This window comes from Silurus meridionalis, chromosome 10 (assembly GCF_014805685.1).
Source record: "Silurus meridionalis isolate SWU-2019-XX chromosome 10, ASM1480568v1, whole genome shotgun sequence".
Taxonomy (NCBI): domain Eukaryota; kingdom Metazoa; phylum Chordata; class Actinopteri; order Siluriformes; family Siluridae; genus Silurus; species Silurus meridionalis.
Window position 1 is genome coordinate 1687921 of NC_060893.1, and position 14377 is coordinate 1702297.

The 14377-nt window shown below is 39.0% G+C and overlaps 1 protein-coding gene across 1 annotated transcript in view; it reads right to left on the bottom strand.

Moving 5' to 3' along the window:
- Positions 1 to 14377, bottom strand: part of plxnb2b (plexin b2b) — a 146854-nt gene that overhangs the window by 3288 nt on the left and 129189 nt on the right. Inside the window, 8 exon segments of the mRNA XM_046858723.1 lie at positions 28 to 102; positions 190 to 265; positions 1357 to 1421; positions 1581 to 1728; positions 10053 to 10213; positions 12461 to 12612; positions 12815 to 12899; positions 12983 to 13083. Of these exon segments, the coding sequence (XP_046714679.1) occupies positions 28 to 102; positions 190 to 265; positions 1357 to 1421; positions 1581 to 1728; positions 10053 to 10213; positions 12461 to 12612; positions 12815 to 12899; positions 12983 to 13083 (863 nt within the window).

Consider the following 14377-nt stretch of genomic DNA (forward strand, 5'->3'; position numbering starts at 1 on the left):
GAATATTGCGTGTGTAAGCACTTTTACCTCCTTGTAGTATTTGCTGGCGTACTGGTAAAGCTGATGGAGGGCGACTTGCGTGTTCAGTTTGTCGGTATGAGCCTACAGGACGCAGACGAACAGCGTTAAACAGGTACACGAGGTGGGATTGATGGAATTAGAAAGAAAGCAGGAAGGAGGCGCTCTCACCCGTGACACTTCAGCCAAGTGTGTGTTCATGTCTTGGTCACTGACCGGCACCATGACTCGGATTCCTTTGTAGTAACTGTAGCATTAAAATGAGTATTTTCAGTGACATGATGGAACAAATCAACATTTTGTTCATTCATTTATATCCTTCTGGATTACAGTGAAAAAAAAAACCATGTAACACAGATGAAGGTCTGAATATACTTCATATTATATATAAATTATAAATATAAGATCATTCGACCTATTTTGAGCCATTTACTGTATTTACTTATTTACTGTATGTATAGAAAGTATACGTATTTTTAATATACCCTGTATTTTATACACTATATTTTCAAAAGTATTGGGACACCTGATATTTCCTGATATATGTGGTTCTTTTTCAAACTGTTACCACAAAGCTGGAGGCCCTCAATTGTACGAGACATCTGTAGACAATTTTGCACTCACTTGAACTTGGAAACCCAAATCTGTTCCAGCATGGTTTCAGCTCCTTGAAGATCTGGTTTACATGGAGAGGAAGATCTTGCTGCTACAGAGCTCTGATCTCATCCCTACTGAACACCTTTGGGATGAATGTGAACGCTGACTGCACCCCAGGTCTCCTCACCTACATCAGTACCTGCCTTTACTAACACCCTTGTGGCTGATGAACACAAATATCCATAAACACACTCCAAGATCTAGTAAAACATCTTCCCAGAAGAGTGGAGGGAATTAGAAGAGTGAATTGGGACTAAATGTGGAATGTGATGCTCAAAAATCACATACCGTACTCATGACCAGGTGACCCAATACTTTAATCAGTGTGTTTAGCGTTTTTTTTTTTTTATCTTCACATTACTACACATGTCTAAAAACTGAATTGAAATAAAATATCTACACTTGCATTTGCTTCCATATCAGCATCTATTTTCAAAAATGGTCTCGAGGGTTATGATGGACAGAGATAAACGTAAATGGTCTTTTGTCCTGTGAGTTCAACTTCAATCTGTTATATTTGATTCTCTCCCTGAATTTTCCTACAAAAAGATTTTCCCATTCGCTCTGGTCAATGGCTCGTGCACAAGTTTCCCAGAATTCCACAACAGGAATGTGAACAAAATGTCTTTAAAATGTAGTTATAGTGGTTTCGTTCTTTATTATGAGAATAATAACACTTACTCATCCACCATCTTTTTGTACGTGGAGATCTCCTTTGCATAGAGAAGTTTGTTGCTTGGGGAGTCCTGTAGGAAACAGGAAAACGTCATTGAACCATACTATACTGGATGTATTCCCTGTAGACACTGTAGCTCTTGGCTCTGTTTTAAACTGATCTAGGATCAGCTCGATTAGCCTGAATCCAGTTCTCAGGTGACTGGAGAACCCGAGCCTGTGTGACCCACCCTGCTGAGTTTGTGCTCCGATTTAGTGCAGGCATCCATGAAGGTCTGAGCAATGACCGATAATGAGGCATCCACCACTTCTGTCACATGGACGTCGAAGATGAAATGAGGGTTCTTCAGAATGTTCACCCAGAACCTAAGCGGGAGACTGCAGGGAGAGAGAGAGAGAAAAAATAGAGAAAGAGAGCAAACGAGAGAGACAGATAGAGAGTAAGAGATGACCTTAGAATATAACCTTAGGCAGTGAAGCCCTAATCATCATTAGTTCTAGCAGTGATTGTAACTCCCAATGGGCCTAAAATGGCAAGCTGTTCCAAATGAAAAAAGCTGTAAAGAGATTTAATGAATTCGGCTCAGCTGAATACTGATCCCATGCCCGCAGACACATCAAAAATTCTGATTACCTCTCTTGAATAAAAAAAAAAAAAGCTCCATATTAATCATTAAACTCGGGGCATTCCCAGCGTACCTGAACGTAAAATGATATACATTTACTTTTACGCTTCTTCATTACACTAAATAAATGGACCAATACCGTCTACAGGACCGGCAGAACAATACTCAGGCATCTTGGGAGAGCAGTACTGGTACTAATGAGATTTATAAAGTAATTACAGCTTCCTTTGTTGCAGTACTTGAGTGCACCTTCACTGCGACATCGCAATACGGTGTCTTTTTGATTAAAGCATCCCAATTCAATATTTTTCTGATTATAAACACACACACACACAACATTACAGTGTAGGAATTATCCATCTTACTATCACTGAGAGAAAAGCCTTTACTTTGTACACCAGTCTTTCTTATCATGAATGCCAAACAATTGTCAGGTCATCAAGCTTGAGTCATGCTCCATGACACAGTTATGAGTGTCGAGCACTGAAGATAGAACACAAGGCCAATTTTCTCCCAAATGTTGCTCATTTCCCACCCACTAGCTAGTCACGCCATCAACAGAAGAGTGTCAGAGCTAGCACATGCTTCCTCTGAGACACGTGCAGAATCTTCTCACTCGAAAAGGGCCAACTCGTAAACATAAATCACCAGAGTTAAAAAAGAAAGAGGAATTCAATCACTAACAGCCAAACAGCACCTGCAATATTGCTCTCTTGTGCTCCTGACCACAGATTGAGTGATAGATATGAGTGCAACTCAGGATCTCTTGACAATAATTCAATTCATTTTTATCTCCTTTTACCAATAGACATTTTCTCAAAAGCAGCTTTACAGAGATAAATAAAAAAAAATGTCCCTTAGAATTGTACAGTAAGTTTGTCCCTAATGAATGAGCCAGTGCAAGAAAAAAACTCCCTGAGATGGTATAAAGAAGAAACCCTAAGAGGAACCAGACTCAAAAAGAAAACGTTCTCATCTGATTGGCACCGAATGTCCATTCGTTACAATTCCATCATTATTGAGTTGCTCTGTTCAGTGATAGGTGCTTAAATAAAGAGCTGTTCATGGTCCTGAACCATTGAAGCAGACTTTGATATTAATTACAGTCCAAATCCATCCTCAAAGTTCTCAAGTTGATCAGTAACTTCATGAATCTTCAGGCTGTTGATCCATTTCCAGTGGTCCATCCAGGGGTAGGGCATGAATTGGGAATTCCCAAGTCGAAAGAATAGGACAAACACTTTTCCTTGAATTTGAACCTGATACATGGCATTGTTACCTTTTTACTTATTTCTTTCAAGGCTGGTCGTGCCATGTGTATGACCGAAGGTACTGCATCGTCATGGAATCACTCTGTCTGGTTTGTCTGGTAACCGATGTAGACTACAATAATAAGACAGATGTTTAAGTATGTTACTTTTTCATTTTTCTCAGTCACAGGAACAATAGATGTAGGAAAAACAGAATTTCAGTCAGAGTGGCTGTCAGTTGGTTGCACTCAGAACCTTCCCAAGAGGCCACAGGGACCTGCAGCTAGGCATGTGTGCACCCTCAAAGGAGATTTCCTCAATTCTTCTGAAAATGAAGTGAGTGCTGGGTTTTCTGAGAGGGCTGAGCAGTCCCTGGCTAGTTTCAAATGGGGAATGAAATGTGTTGAACCCTTCAGGAAGGTAGGGCTTTATCTCTTCACTTTACTTCAGTGATTGTGTGAAACTCTGGATCCCCTGCCACATGTTCCTCAGGTTAGTGCTGATGATGAAATATTGCCTTATTTTGAAAACACAAACAGCTAGTCATGTTTGGAAGCCCTGATGCCCAACTTCAGATGGTGTTAGCCTTTTCTTGGTAGCTCCATGTCTTCCAGATTAAAGCTAGAACTCATTGTCTATCCACAGTTTTTGCTTAAACAGAGTTCAGATCCATTGGCTGCACACTTCCTGATGAAGCCAGTGACAGATGCTGCATATCCAGGCAAATCTCCCGTCTTCACGTGTCTCCCGTTTACCATTAGTCTGAGCTTGTCAAATTTTTCTTTAGTATTTAAAATATTAAACTTTGCTACATTTATTTTTCATTTCAAACTAATAAAATGGTCCCAAAGGAAGCGTATAGAATGAAATAATTAATTTCAAAAAGATGAACGATAAAGCATGACCTAAAAAAAATGATAACCTTCAGTTAACTTTCGTGGGCACCAATTAGAACAGCTATTGATCACATGTAGATAAATCTCTCTACACAGTGAGAGGCAGTAAGATGGCACGGGCAAGCCCTGAGAGCTGATTGGCTAATTACAACTTTTCCCTCCACTCCTTGAGAAAAAACTAATTTAGCGCACATTAATAGTTATGTTTATCTAAATGTAAGCATCAGCGCTTGCAGTCAGTTTAAAAATAAAAGAGAAAGAAGGTAAAAAACCCACAGCTAATTTATACGGAGTCTAATTTAGTATACATCCACTACCTGCAGTGTGTTGAATGGCCGCTGAAACTGACATTTATATGTATGTGTATATTACTGAGACTGTGTATTTGTTACATAATCCAATAATTAAATTCAATTTAATTCATTTTTTCAATTTAATTTAATTAATTCAATTCATTATTATTTGTAGAGCATTTTTTAATCAATGGACATTGTTTTAAAGCATCTTCACCGAGATAAAGTGGTTACTTGTAAGTAACTAATGAGCGAGCCAGTGACGACTCAATACTGATACTGAGTCTCTGTTACATAATCCAATAATGTGTAATTGTTACATAATCCAACACTGGTACTGTTAAATTTGTAACATAATCCAAAATTAATAGAATGTATCTGTTACATAATCCAATACTGAGTCTCTGTTACATAATCCAATACTGAGTCCTTGTTACATAATCCAATACTGAGTCTCTGTTACATAATCCAATACTGAGTCCTTGTTACATAATCCAATACTGAGTCTCTGTTACATAATCTAATACTGAGTCCTTGTTACATAATCCAATACTGAGTCTCTGTTACATAATCTAATACTGAGTCCTTGTTACATAATCCAATACTGAGTCTCTGTTACATAATCCAATACTGAGTCTCTGTTACATAATCCAATACTGAGTCCTTGTTACATAATCTAATAATGAGTCTCTGTTACATAATTCAATACTGAGTCTCTGTTACATAATCCAATACTGAGTCTCTGTTACATAATCCAATACTGAGTCTCTGTTACATAATCCAATACTGAGTCCTAGTTACATAATCTAATACTGAGTCTGTTACATAATCCACTACTGAGTCCTTGTTACATAATCCAATACTGAGTCCTTGTTACATAATCCAATACTGAGTCTCTGTAACATAATCTAATACTGAGTCCTTGTTACATAATCCAATACTGAGTCTCTGTTACATACTCCAATACTGAGTCCTAGTTACATAATCTAATACTGAGTCTGTGTTACATAATCCACTACTGAGTCCTTGTTACATAATCCAATACTGAGTCCTTGTTACATAATCCAATACTGAGTCTCTGTAACAAACTCCAATACTGAGTCCTTTTTACATAATCCACAACTGAGTCTATGTTAAATAATCCAATACTGAGTCCTTGTTACATAATCCAATACTGAGTCTCTGTTACATAATCCAATACTGAGTCCTTGTTACATATTCTAATACTGAGTCCTTGTTACATAATCCAATACTGAGTCTCTGTTACATAATTAATACTGAGTCCTTGTTACATAATCCAATACTGAGTCTCTGTTACATAATCCACTACTGAGTCTCTGTTACATAATCCAATACTGAGTCTCTGTTACATAATCCAATACTGAGTCTCTGTTACATAATCCAATACTGAGTCTCTGTTACATAATCCAATACTGAGTCCTTGTTACATAATCCAATACTGAGTCTCTGTTACATAATCCACTACTGAGTCTCTGTTACATAATCCAATACTGAGTCTCTGTTACATAATCCAATACTGAGTCATTGTTACATAATCTAATAATGAGTCTCTGTTACATAATCCAATACTGAGTCTCTGTTACATAATCCAATACTGAGTCTCTGTTACATAATCCAATACTGAGTCTCTGTTACATAATCCAATACTGAGTCCTAGTTACATAATCCACTACTGAGTCCTTGTTACATAAACCAATACTGAGTCCTTGTTACATAATCCAATACTGAGTCTCTGTAACATACTCCAATACTGAGTCCTTTTTACATAATCCACAACTGAGTCTATGTTAAATAATCCAATACTGAGTCCTTGTTACATAATCCAATACTGAGTCTCTGTTACATAATCCAATACTGAGTCCTTGTTACATATTCTAATACTGAGTCCTTGTTACATAATCCAATACTGAGTCTCTGTTACATAATTAATACTGAGTCCTTGTTACATAATCCAATACTGAGTCTGTGTTACATAATCCAATACTGAGTCCTTGTTACATAATCCAATACTGAGTCTCTGTTACATAATCTAATACTGAGACTTTGTTACATAATCTAATACTGAGTCTCTGTTACATAATCTTATACTGTGTATGTTACATAATATAATACTGTGCATCTATTACATAATCCAATACTTTGTGTTACATAATCCAAATATTGTGTATCTAACGTTCATAATCCAATATTGTGCATCTGTTAAATATTCCAATACTGTGTATGTTGCATAATATAATACTGTGTATTTGTTAAATACTCCAATACTGTGTGTTACATAATCCAAATAATGTGTATCTGTTACAAAATCCAACACTAATAGTGTGTATTTGTTACATAATCCAGGTTTTTGTTACATGATCTATTACTGTGTATTTGTTACATAATTCCATATCTGCTCCACCACTGTTCTCTGATAGAGATGGTACAGGATCACTTTTTTCTGATTGTGAAAACAAATCCTTGAGTATTATCTGATTTAGATTCTTTAAAACATAGCACATTCTATTATTATTTTTAGCTAAAGTTCTTCACAGTTCTTCACAGTTCTTCACAGCATATATGTATGTTCATCTTCTGTGGTCTGACTACAGAAAGAGTTCATGTTAAACTATGCTTTAGCTGCTTTTACTGTTTGACCCTTAACTCTGATACATGACCTGTATAATAAGAATACTAGCATTAATGCTAAAATTTGACTAATTTGCCTGTTTATTAGGCATTAAATAAATGAAGCTGATACACTGACAACTCGGTGCATACATGCATTATTCATGCGAATTATTCCAGACTGCATTTAATTGGCCTGTATGTGGGCAAAGATGAAGATTTATCTCATTGAAATATTCACATTTAACTCACAGTAAATTGCAGAGGAAGATTACAAACTCAATTATACAGTATATTTAATGGCTTAATTATTGGTAAGCACAGGGAATATTGTTGCCTTTGCCACTGTAATTTGCTAAAAATACATAGAGGTGAGAAATTAAAGTGAAAACCACTGTGTTGTAAGAACAGTTAGTGCAAATCAGTACAAAGCTTCTCTAACTCATCATGTTCATCCCATAAAATCATCTTCAAATGATCAACAAGGGAAGATTTTTCAGAAGAATGATGTTCATACTCCAGTACAGCTCCAGAGACTTTTATATTTTTGCACTTATGATTGTTGTGTTTTGGCCTCTGGAGGCACCTATTGTTCCCCCATGTCTTCCATCAGCCCGTTAAACGTGTCATTACTGCCACCTGTGTCCCATTTCCACTGTCAGGCTTGGTGTTAAACAGTGCTGGGCCAGCATTTTGCGTCTTGATGTTCCCTTAGCTTTCGAGCTTGTTGTGCTAGTACTGTCGATCCTGATTGTTTATTTTTTTTGCCTTTTTTCTATTGGGGACAATTTTAGCTCACGATTACGTCACCGAGGCAAAACAAAAGGAAAACTAAAGGCGGCAGATATAAATCACTGGACTTTTTTTATGTCATTTTCCTTTCTACAGTCATAAGTGCAATTGCAGGAAAGTAGATGTAACAGTGAACAGTCCCATGTTATGTATCAGGTGTGTGTTTGCTAACGTTTGTAACTGTTAGTAGCCAAACAAATGGATGGTTTGTCTGTTAAGTAGTAAACTAGACTGATATTAACTTCTTTCTCTAATGTAACTGTACAAATTTCTTCACGCCTCCTGAAATAGAAATACACTATATTGCCAAAAGTATTGGGTCACCTGGTCATACATACGGTATGTGATTATTGAGCATCAGATTCCACAATTAGCCCCAATTTGCCCTTATAATTTGCTCCACTCTTCTGGGAAGATGTTCCACTAGATTTTGATGTGTGCTTATGGATATTTGTGTTCATCAGCCACAAGTCTGTTACGAAAGGCAGGTACTGATGTAGGTGAGGAGACCTGAGGTTCAGTCAGCGTTCACATTCATCCCAAAGGTGTTCAGTAGGGATGAGATCAGAGCTCTATAGCAGGTCACTCAAGATCTTCTTCTTCAAAGCATGTAAACCAGATCTTCAAGGCACAGAGGCATCGCCATGCTGGAGCAGGTTTGGGTTTCCAAGTTCAAATGAAAGGCAAATTTTATTATCGCGCAACTAAAGACGTCCTGTACAAATGTGTGCCTCCAGATTTGTGGTAACAGTTTGGAAAAGAACCACATATCAGGTGACTCAATACTTTTGGCAATATAGTATATCGAGTATATTTATTTCCTTTCAGCCAACGTAGAAAAGGTTATCATTACACTCCACTGGCAAACAGAGGACGAGTTCCCCGCCGTTTCAGCTCTCAGTTCAGCAGCACCAGTGCATTATCATTCCAGTAGCAGTACAGAATTCCCAGCGCACGTGCTAATGAAACGGCTGCACGCCGGGTTCTAATGAGCCATGCGGACACGTCGTGGTGCCTCATCACGAGAGAGCGGAGCTTAGCAGGGCAGTACTGGAGTGAGAACACAGCAGGACTCGGCGGTGACGGAACGACCAGACGATTCCACGATCATACGTTTTCACCACTTAACACGCTGTGTTAAGTCGCTTCACTGCAGAGAATTTATCCAAGGTGAGGAAAAACTCCTTGAGATAGCTTGAGGAGGAAATCCTGAAAGAAAGCGTCCTCTTCTTCTCTAGTCTCTTATTTATATCATTGTTACACAGACACAGATACACTAAATACAGTGAATAGAATATACACACACACACATGGAGGTGGACTTCGACTGGTTTTGGGGTTGTGTTGGAGCAGGGAAGGTTGGAGACTTAATCCAGAAAGTGAAAGGAATCCTGAACCAATATGGCTCCCATTCCATACTGGTGAAATTACTGTATTGTAATAATGCCTTCTATATATTGTGATTAAATGAACATGGTTTGTAGAAATGCATAAAAATCTAAATCCAGTTCTTTGTTTATTCATTAGGTTACATTTAATAATCATTTTCAGTTTCGCAAACAATTAGACTGTTTTGAGGACCTGCATCACAACAGCCATCAATGTGTCGAGGGCTAAACCACCACACACACACACACACACACACACACACACACACACACACACACACACACACACACAGTCTCATCAGCGAGGCTGAAGCGCAGTAAAGCCGAGCTAACAGACACAAGCCATTCCGCAATTTACATCGGCTTGATGCGTCCCTCAGCGCGGCGAGAGCAACAACGGCGAAATAAAAAGAGTGTGTAATAACGGCACAATTCAATTAACCAGGGACATAATTACTATGTTTATTTGGCTGTTTGGCGGATTCCTTTTTAATAGGAACGGTCTCTGCTGGATTACGCGAAAACAAAACAAGCACGTGAAGCCAGCAGTCTGATGATATTACTCATCATCCTCATTCACACCGCTCGAACCGGCGCCGCTCTCGCAGCAACCGCAACAACTCGTCAGCCCGAATAAATAAACATGGAGTTGACATTAATTTATGCAGAAAAGTCCCAGGAGAAAATGAGATACCCTGAATGTAAAAGAGCGGGTCGCACCCCGACTGGATTGCTGAGTGTGTGTGAGTGTGTAACGCCTGAAACCAGCCCACATGCATCTGCACGTCAAACCCAAAACACACAAACACAATACGCCAATGTCCCCCACCTGTTGGTCTTCCAGATGTGGATGGTTTCCTCGTCCACATTCTCGTGCCTTAAGGCTTGTTCGTCTAGGAAGTCGAAAAAGTATTTAATGGCAGGTGGCGCCACGGTTCCTGAACAGAGAACGCTGCGGAAGAAGTCATCGACAAACTGCTGCAGCGTGCCCTGAAACACACACACACACACACACACACACACACACACACACACACACACACACTAATACTGTGAACCTAATCAACATGTACATACAGTTCATTTGTATTGTTAGGAGCAGAACAGCACACTAATGATGTCTAACTAAACATTCATGAGTCTTAATGACACAAAGAAAAGTCACACGCACGCACACACACACACACACGCACGCACACGCACGCACACACCAATGAGAAAAAAATGTCTGCTACATTACATGCTGCCCAATTCTTACTTTCCTTCATTTGTATTCCTTGAATTTCTGTACGAACGCCTTATGATTTACAAATAACTACAATTACATTCGTTAATTGCATTAATTAAATGAATCCTAATCAGTAGCAGGGTATCAGTGGCGGGCGGTCAGAGACAGTAAAGCTTCTCTGCTGGTCTAAACACTATCAGAAGCACTGACCCACATTTACACACTAAATTCTAATATTTGTTCCATGAAATTGTATTAATTTATTCCCATCAGTTTCTTCTCTTCATGTCGTAGTGTTTCTCTCGGCTGCACTGCTTCCAGTACGTGGATGTGGATGTTAGATTTTTTGTCCAATCAGATTTCAGCCTCTATGTGCTGCCATGTGAATCTAATCTACACAGAGCCTTCAGAGTCAGTACTGCTGGCCTTTTACCATAGAGAATATTACCAACAGCTCTGATTCTTTAACCAATCAGATTTCAGATTCTCCTCACAGGGCAGCTCACTGGACCAGAATAGCGTCAGCACAGCTCCGTCCTCTGATTGGTTGGTCAGAGGGAAACTGTTACAGCCGAGTTCGACTGGTAAAACACGTGTGTAGCTCTGCACACGTTAATACATCAGAGTTAGATTTTTACACCTACAGAGGAAGAGAAATTGATGTGAAATGTCTCTCTGTAATGCCACGTGTTGTTATTTTGTGTTTTTGTATTGTATTGATGGTTTCTATAATCACAACGTGATAGTGGTGTATTAAGAGGTGGATTAATTCGGGTACGTCCCCACTGAAGGCCCAGGTACCGAAACACACGGCCACCACTGATCATAAGTATATTAATAAAGTATATAAAAACAATTTCCTTATTTTATTGGATTATAAGCAAACTATATAATAAAATCTTTTGGAATTGTTTACTTCTGTTATTTTCGTATATTTAAAGGTGCACTCATCGAAATAAAAACTACTTTACAGTAAACGGGGAACTTTACACATGTACAAGAAACAAAGTTATAAGATTCCATACTTCCTGTATATGTTGAGTGACAGGTGTCTCGTCCAATAATCAGTAAGTGTTTCATTCACAAACTATACCTCCCTTTTCCGCTTTGTCTGAATTGTCGTTGTTTCGGATTTGTTAATTTGTTTTCGGATTTGTTCATGTGTTGTGCACTTCTCAGCCACCTTTAGAAGCTCCCCAAATATCCTTCCCTGCGAAGGATCTGAATACTTGTGCAGATGTGATATTACATGAGCGTTTTCCAATAAAGATCTTGTGAAAGCTTTTTTCTACTCATGATGATTTGAAATGATGAATCAATAACAGTAAGTGCAATACTTGTAAACATTTTAGATGTAGTTTGGCTCCTGTAATTTTGTCCTTTTGTGCCTGTAATAGATCCTGACATACTGGAGAATTTTTTTATTTTTTTCATTGCGTCGTTATCATACTGTGTAAAATGTCAGATCATCATAATCCCAGCACACTCAATAGCAAGTCATGCTAATCTTTATGCCTCGGGTGTCTAACACAATCATGCACTGCTGCCTTGAAAACATATTGATTTATGCTGCACGTTAGACGGACTGGAACGCGGTGAAGACCCTTCTTTTGTTTGCTTTGCCGAGCTCCAAACCTGCCGGGTGTGAAACGTGCTCTAATTGCCAAATTTAGTGCGCTGAAAACGTGAATACACATCAGACAGCCGATCACACAGGAAGGCATTTACACAAACTGGGCAGATGGCAGGTTTAAGCTCCGTTCCCTTGATGCGAGCTCTAGGGTTTAGGTGTATAAGGACATTTGCCACTGAAGCAGAGAATTGCCAGCGAGCCGGCCTCATTAAATCCTGCATTTTGTTTTCGACTAGCAAATGAGATTTTCCACCTGAAGAATTGATCTGTGCCTCGTTTCCAGCAAAAATCTAGTTCCTGTAATATCTGGAGAAGGTTCTGGACGTGTAAAATTGGAGACGTGTGTGTTGCTGAGGTGCATGCCGTGAGGGTCTACCTTGACCGAGAGCAGACGAGTGAGATAGATCTCTGTGATGGCTTTGGTCATGGATTTATCCTTCATGCTGCCTCTTTTCGACTTCACGTCATCCAGCTCATCAGCCGGCCGGACCAGATGGAACACTTTATCATCCTCCAGCAGGGCATTTCCTATGAGGAAAGAGAAGGGATTACAGTACGTAGGCGTGTGGTGCAGCTGTTGATGTGCTTTATCAACATGCTACACATTCACAAGGCGGCGTATGAGAACACACACTCAAATATATATATATATATTTATTCCACAACAAATACGACAGTGTGAGATTGTAAAATCCAATCAAACTAATCACAGGGAACTGTTTGCACTTACTCTCCTCGTGGTTGTCATGGTTTTGGTCATATGACTGCTGGGTGTGTAAAACCCTGGAAAGGATTAGCATGGCACCATCTCGAACCTACAAGCCGAACACATACACACATGATCCAGCCGTTTCTAAAAGGTAAACTCAACCTGATAATAATACGGAGTGATACTCACATTGTAGTGTGCTAGCGTGTTAAGATGCCTCCATCTGCCCTCTTTCTGCGAGGTCACATCAAGATCTGACAGGATCTGCCCTGTGGAGCCGGGGCGCCACTCTGTGGAGGGGCAAGAGCATCTTTCAAACAAAGTGTCAGGCTGAAACAACAAACATAAGGTCTCTAAGGCTAATACGTTTATTAATTTCGCTCTCGCCACTTTCCCCCTGGAGTGGACTGAAACATCTCCTCTGTAAAGAGCTCAAGTCACGGCTGTTCGATAAGACGCTGGAAACCTGAGGGATCGGCAGCACTGTATACTTCGGGAACAAAAAGCTCTGCGATCGAATTCGATTTCTAAAAGTAAAACAGTGAAATGTAACAAATAAATATGAAGACTGACACTGTGGCATTAACGCTAACTAACCAGCACGCAAATCACTCTGTATACTGATAAAGCTAAAAAAAAAAAACAATTTGCAATAAAAGAGAATGTGTAATAGTATCTGGCTATAAAGCGTATCGATGTGCAAAAACACAGCAGCAACCAGTGCTGGAAGAAGTTCACAAAGCATGTGGTTGAGCAAAAGTAAAGAACCATTCTGTAAAATATAACTCCAGTAAAATCCCTTTAAACTTTGACTTGAGTAAAAGTACCAAATGTACATAAGTGTCCAATGTACTGTGATTTAATATAATTATAATGTTCCTATTATTATCTTAAGACTCTTTGCTTAATCAACCTGATGTGTAAAGACTCGAATGTGACTCTCAGAACACTGATCTATTAATAGAATGATATTAATGACTCAAACACTGATTTTTATTACAATTATCATGAACACAAAACCTTTTTTTCAGATACTTCAGTAAAACGTGTAAACGAGGTCACGTGTGTGGTGGTGAGTTCGAGTCTGGAGTTTCTTCATCATTTATTCCTCTCTAAATGTTCTGCTTGATGTTGAACTGATGCTGAACTGTATGTTGGTGATCAGTAGATGCACCGAGCGTCGATCAGAACACGTGTAAAACAGAGCGTGCGCTCGATCCTGATTGGTGACTCGCTGCGTGTTTCACCAGTTACGTTTTTATCCTCATTAATAAAAAGAAACGACTGATTTTACTTAATCCAAAAAGATTATTAGTGAAGTGACAGTAAAAGTGAAAACACTTCAGTGACTTACAGAAACGTGAAAAAGCAAGGTAAGTACAGTAACGAAGTACATTTACTTCCTTACTGTTCACCACTGTTAGCAACTCATACTAATGCTAATGAAGTCATCTTCAAGTTCGCAGACCCCTGAACATCCCCTCATGTGAGCCTCTGGCACAAAGTTTGTAGAATTAAAATCACTGAATTTTCTCGGTGTGTTTTGGATGCTGCAGCGTGACAACTTTTAGTCCGTAAAACTAA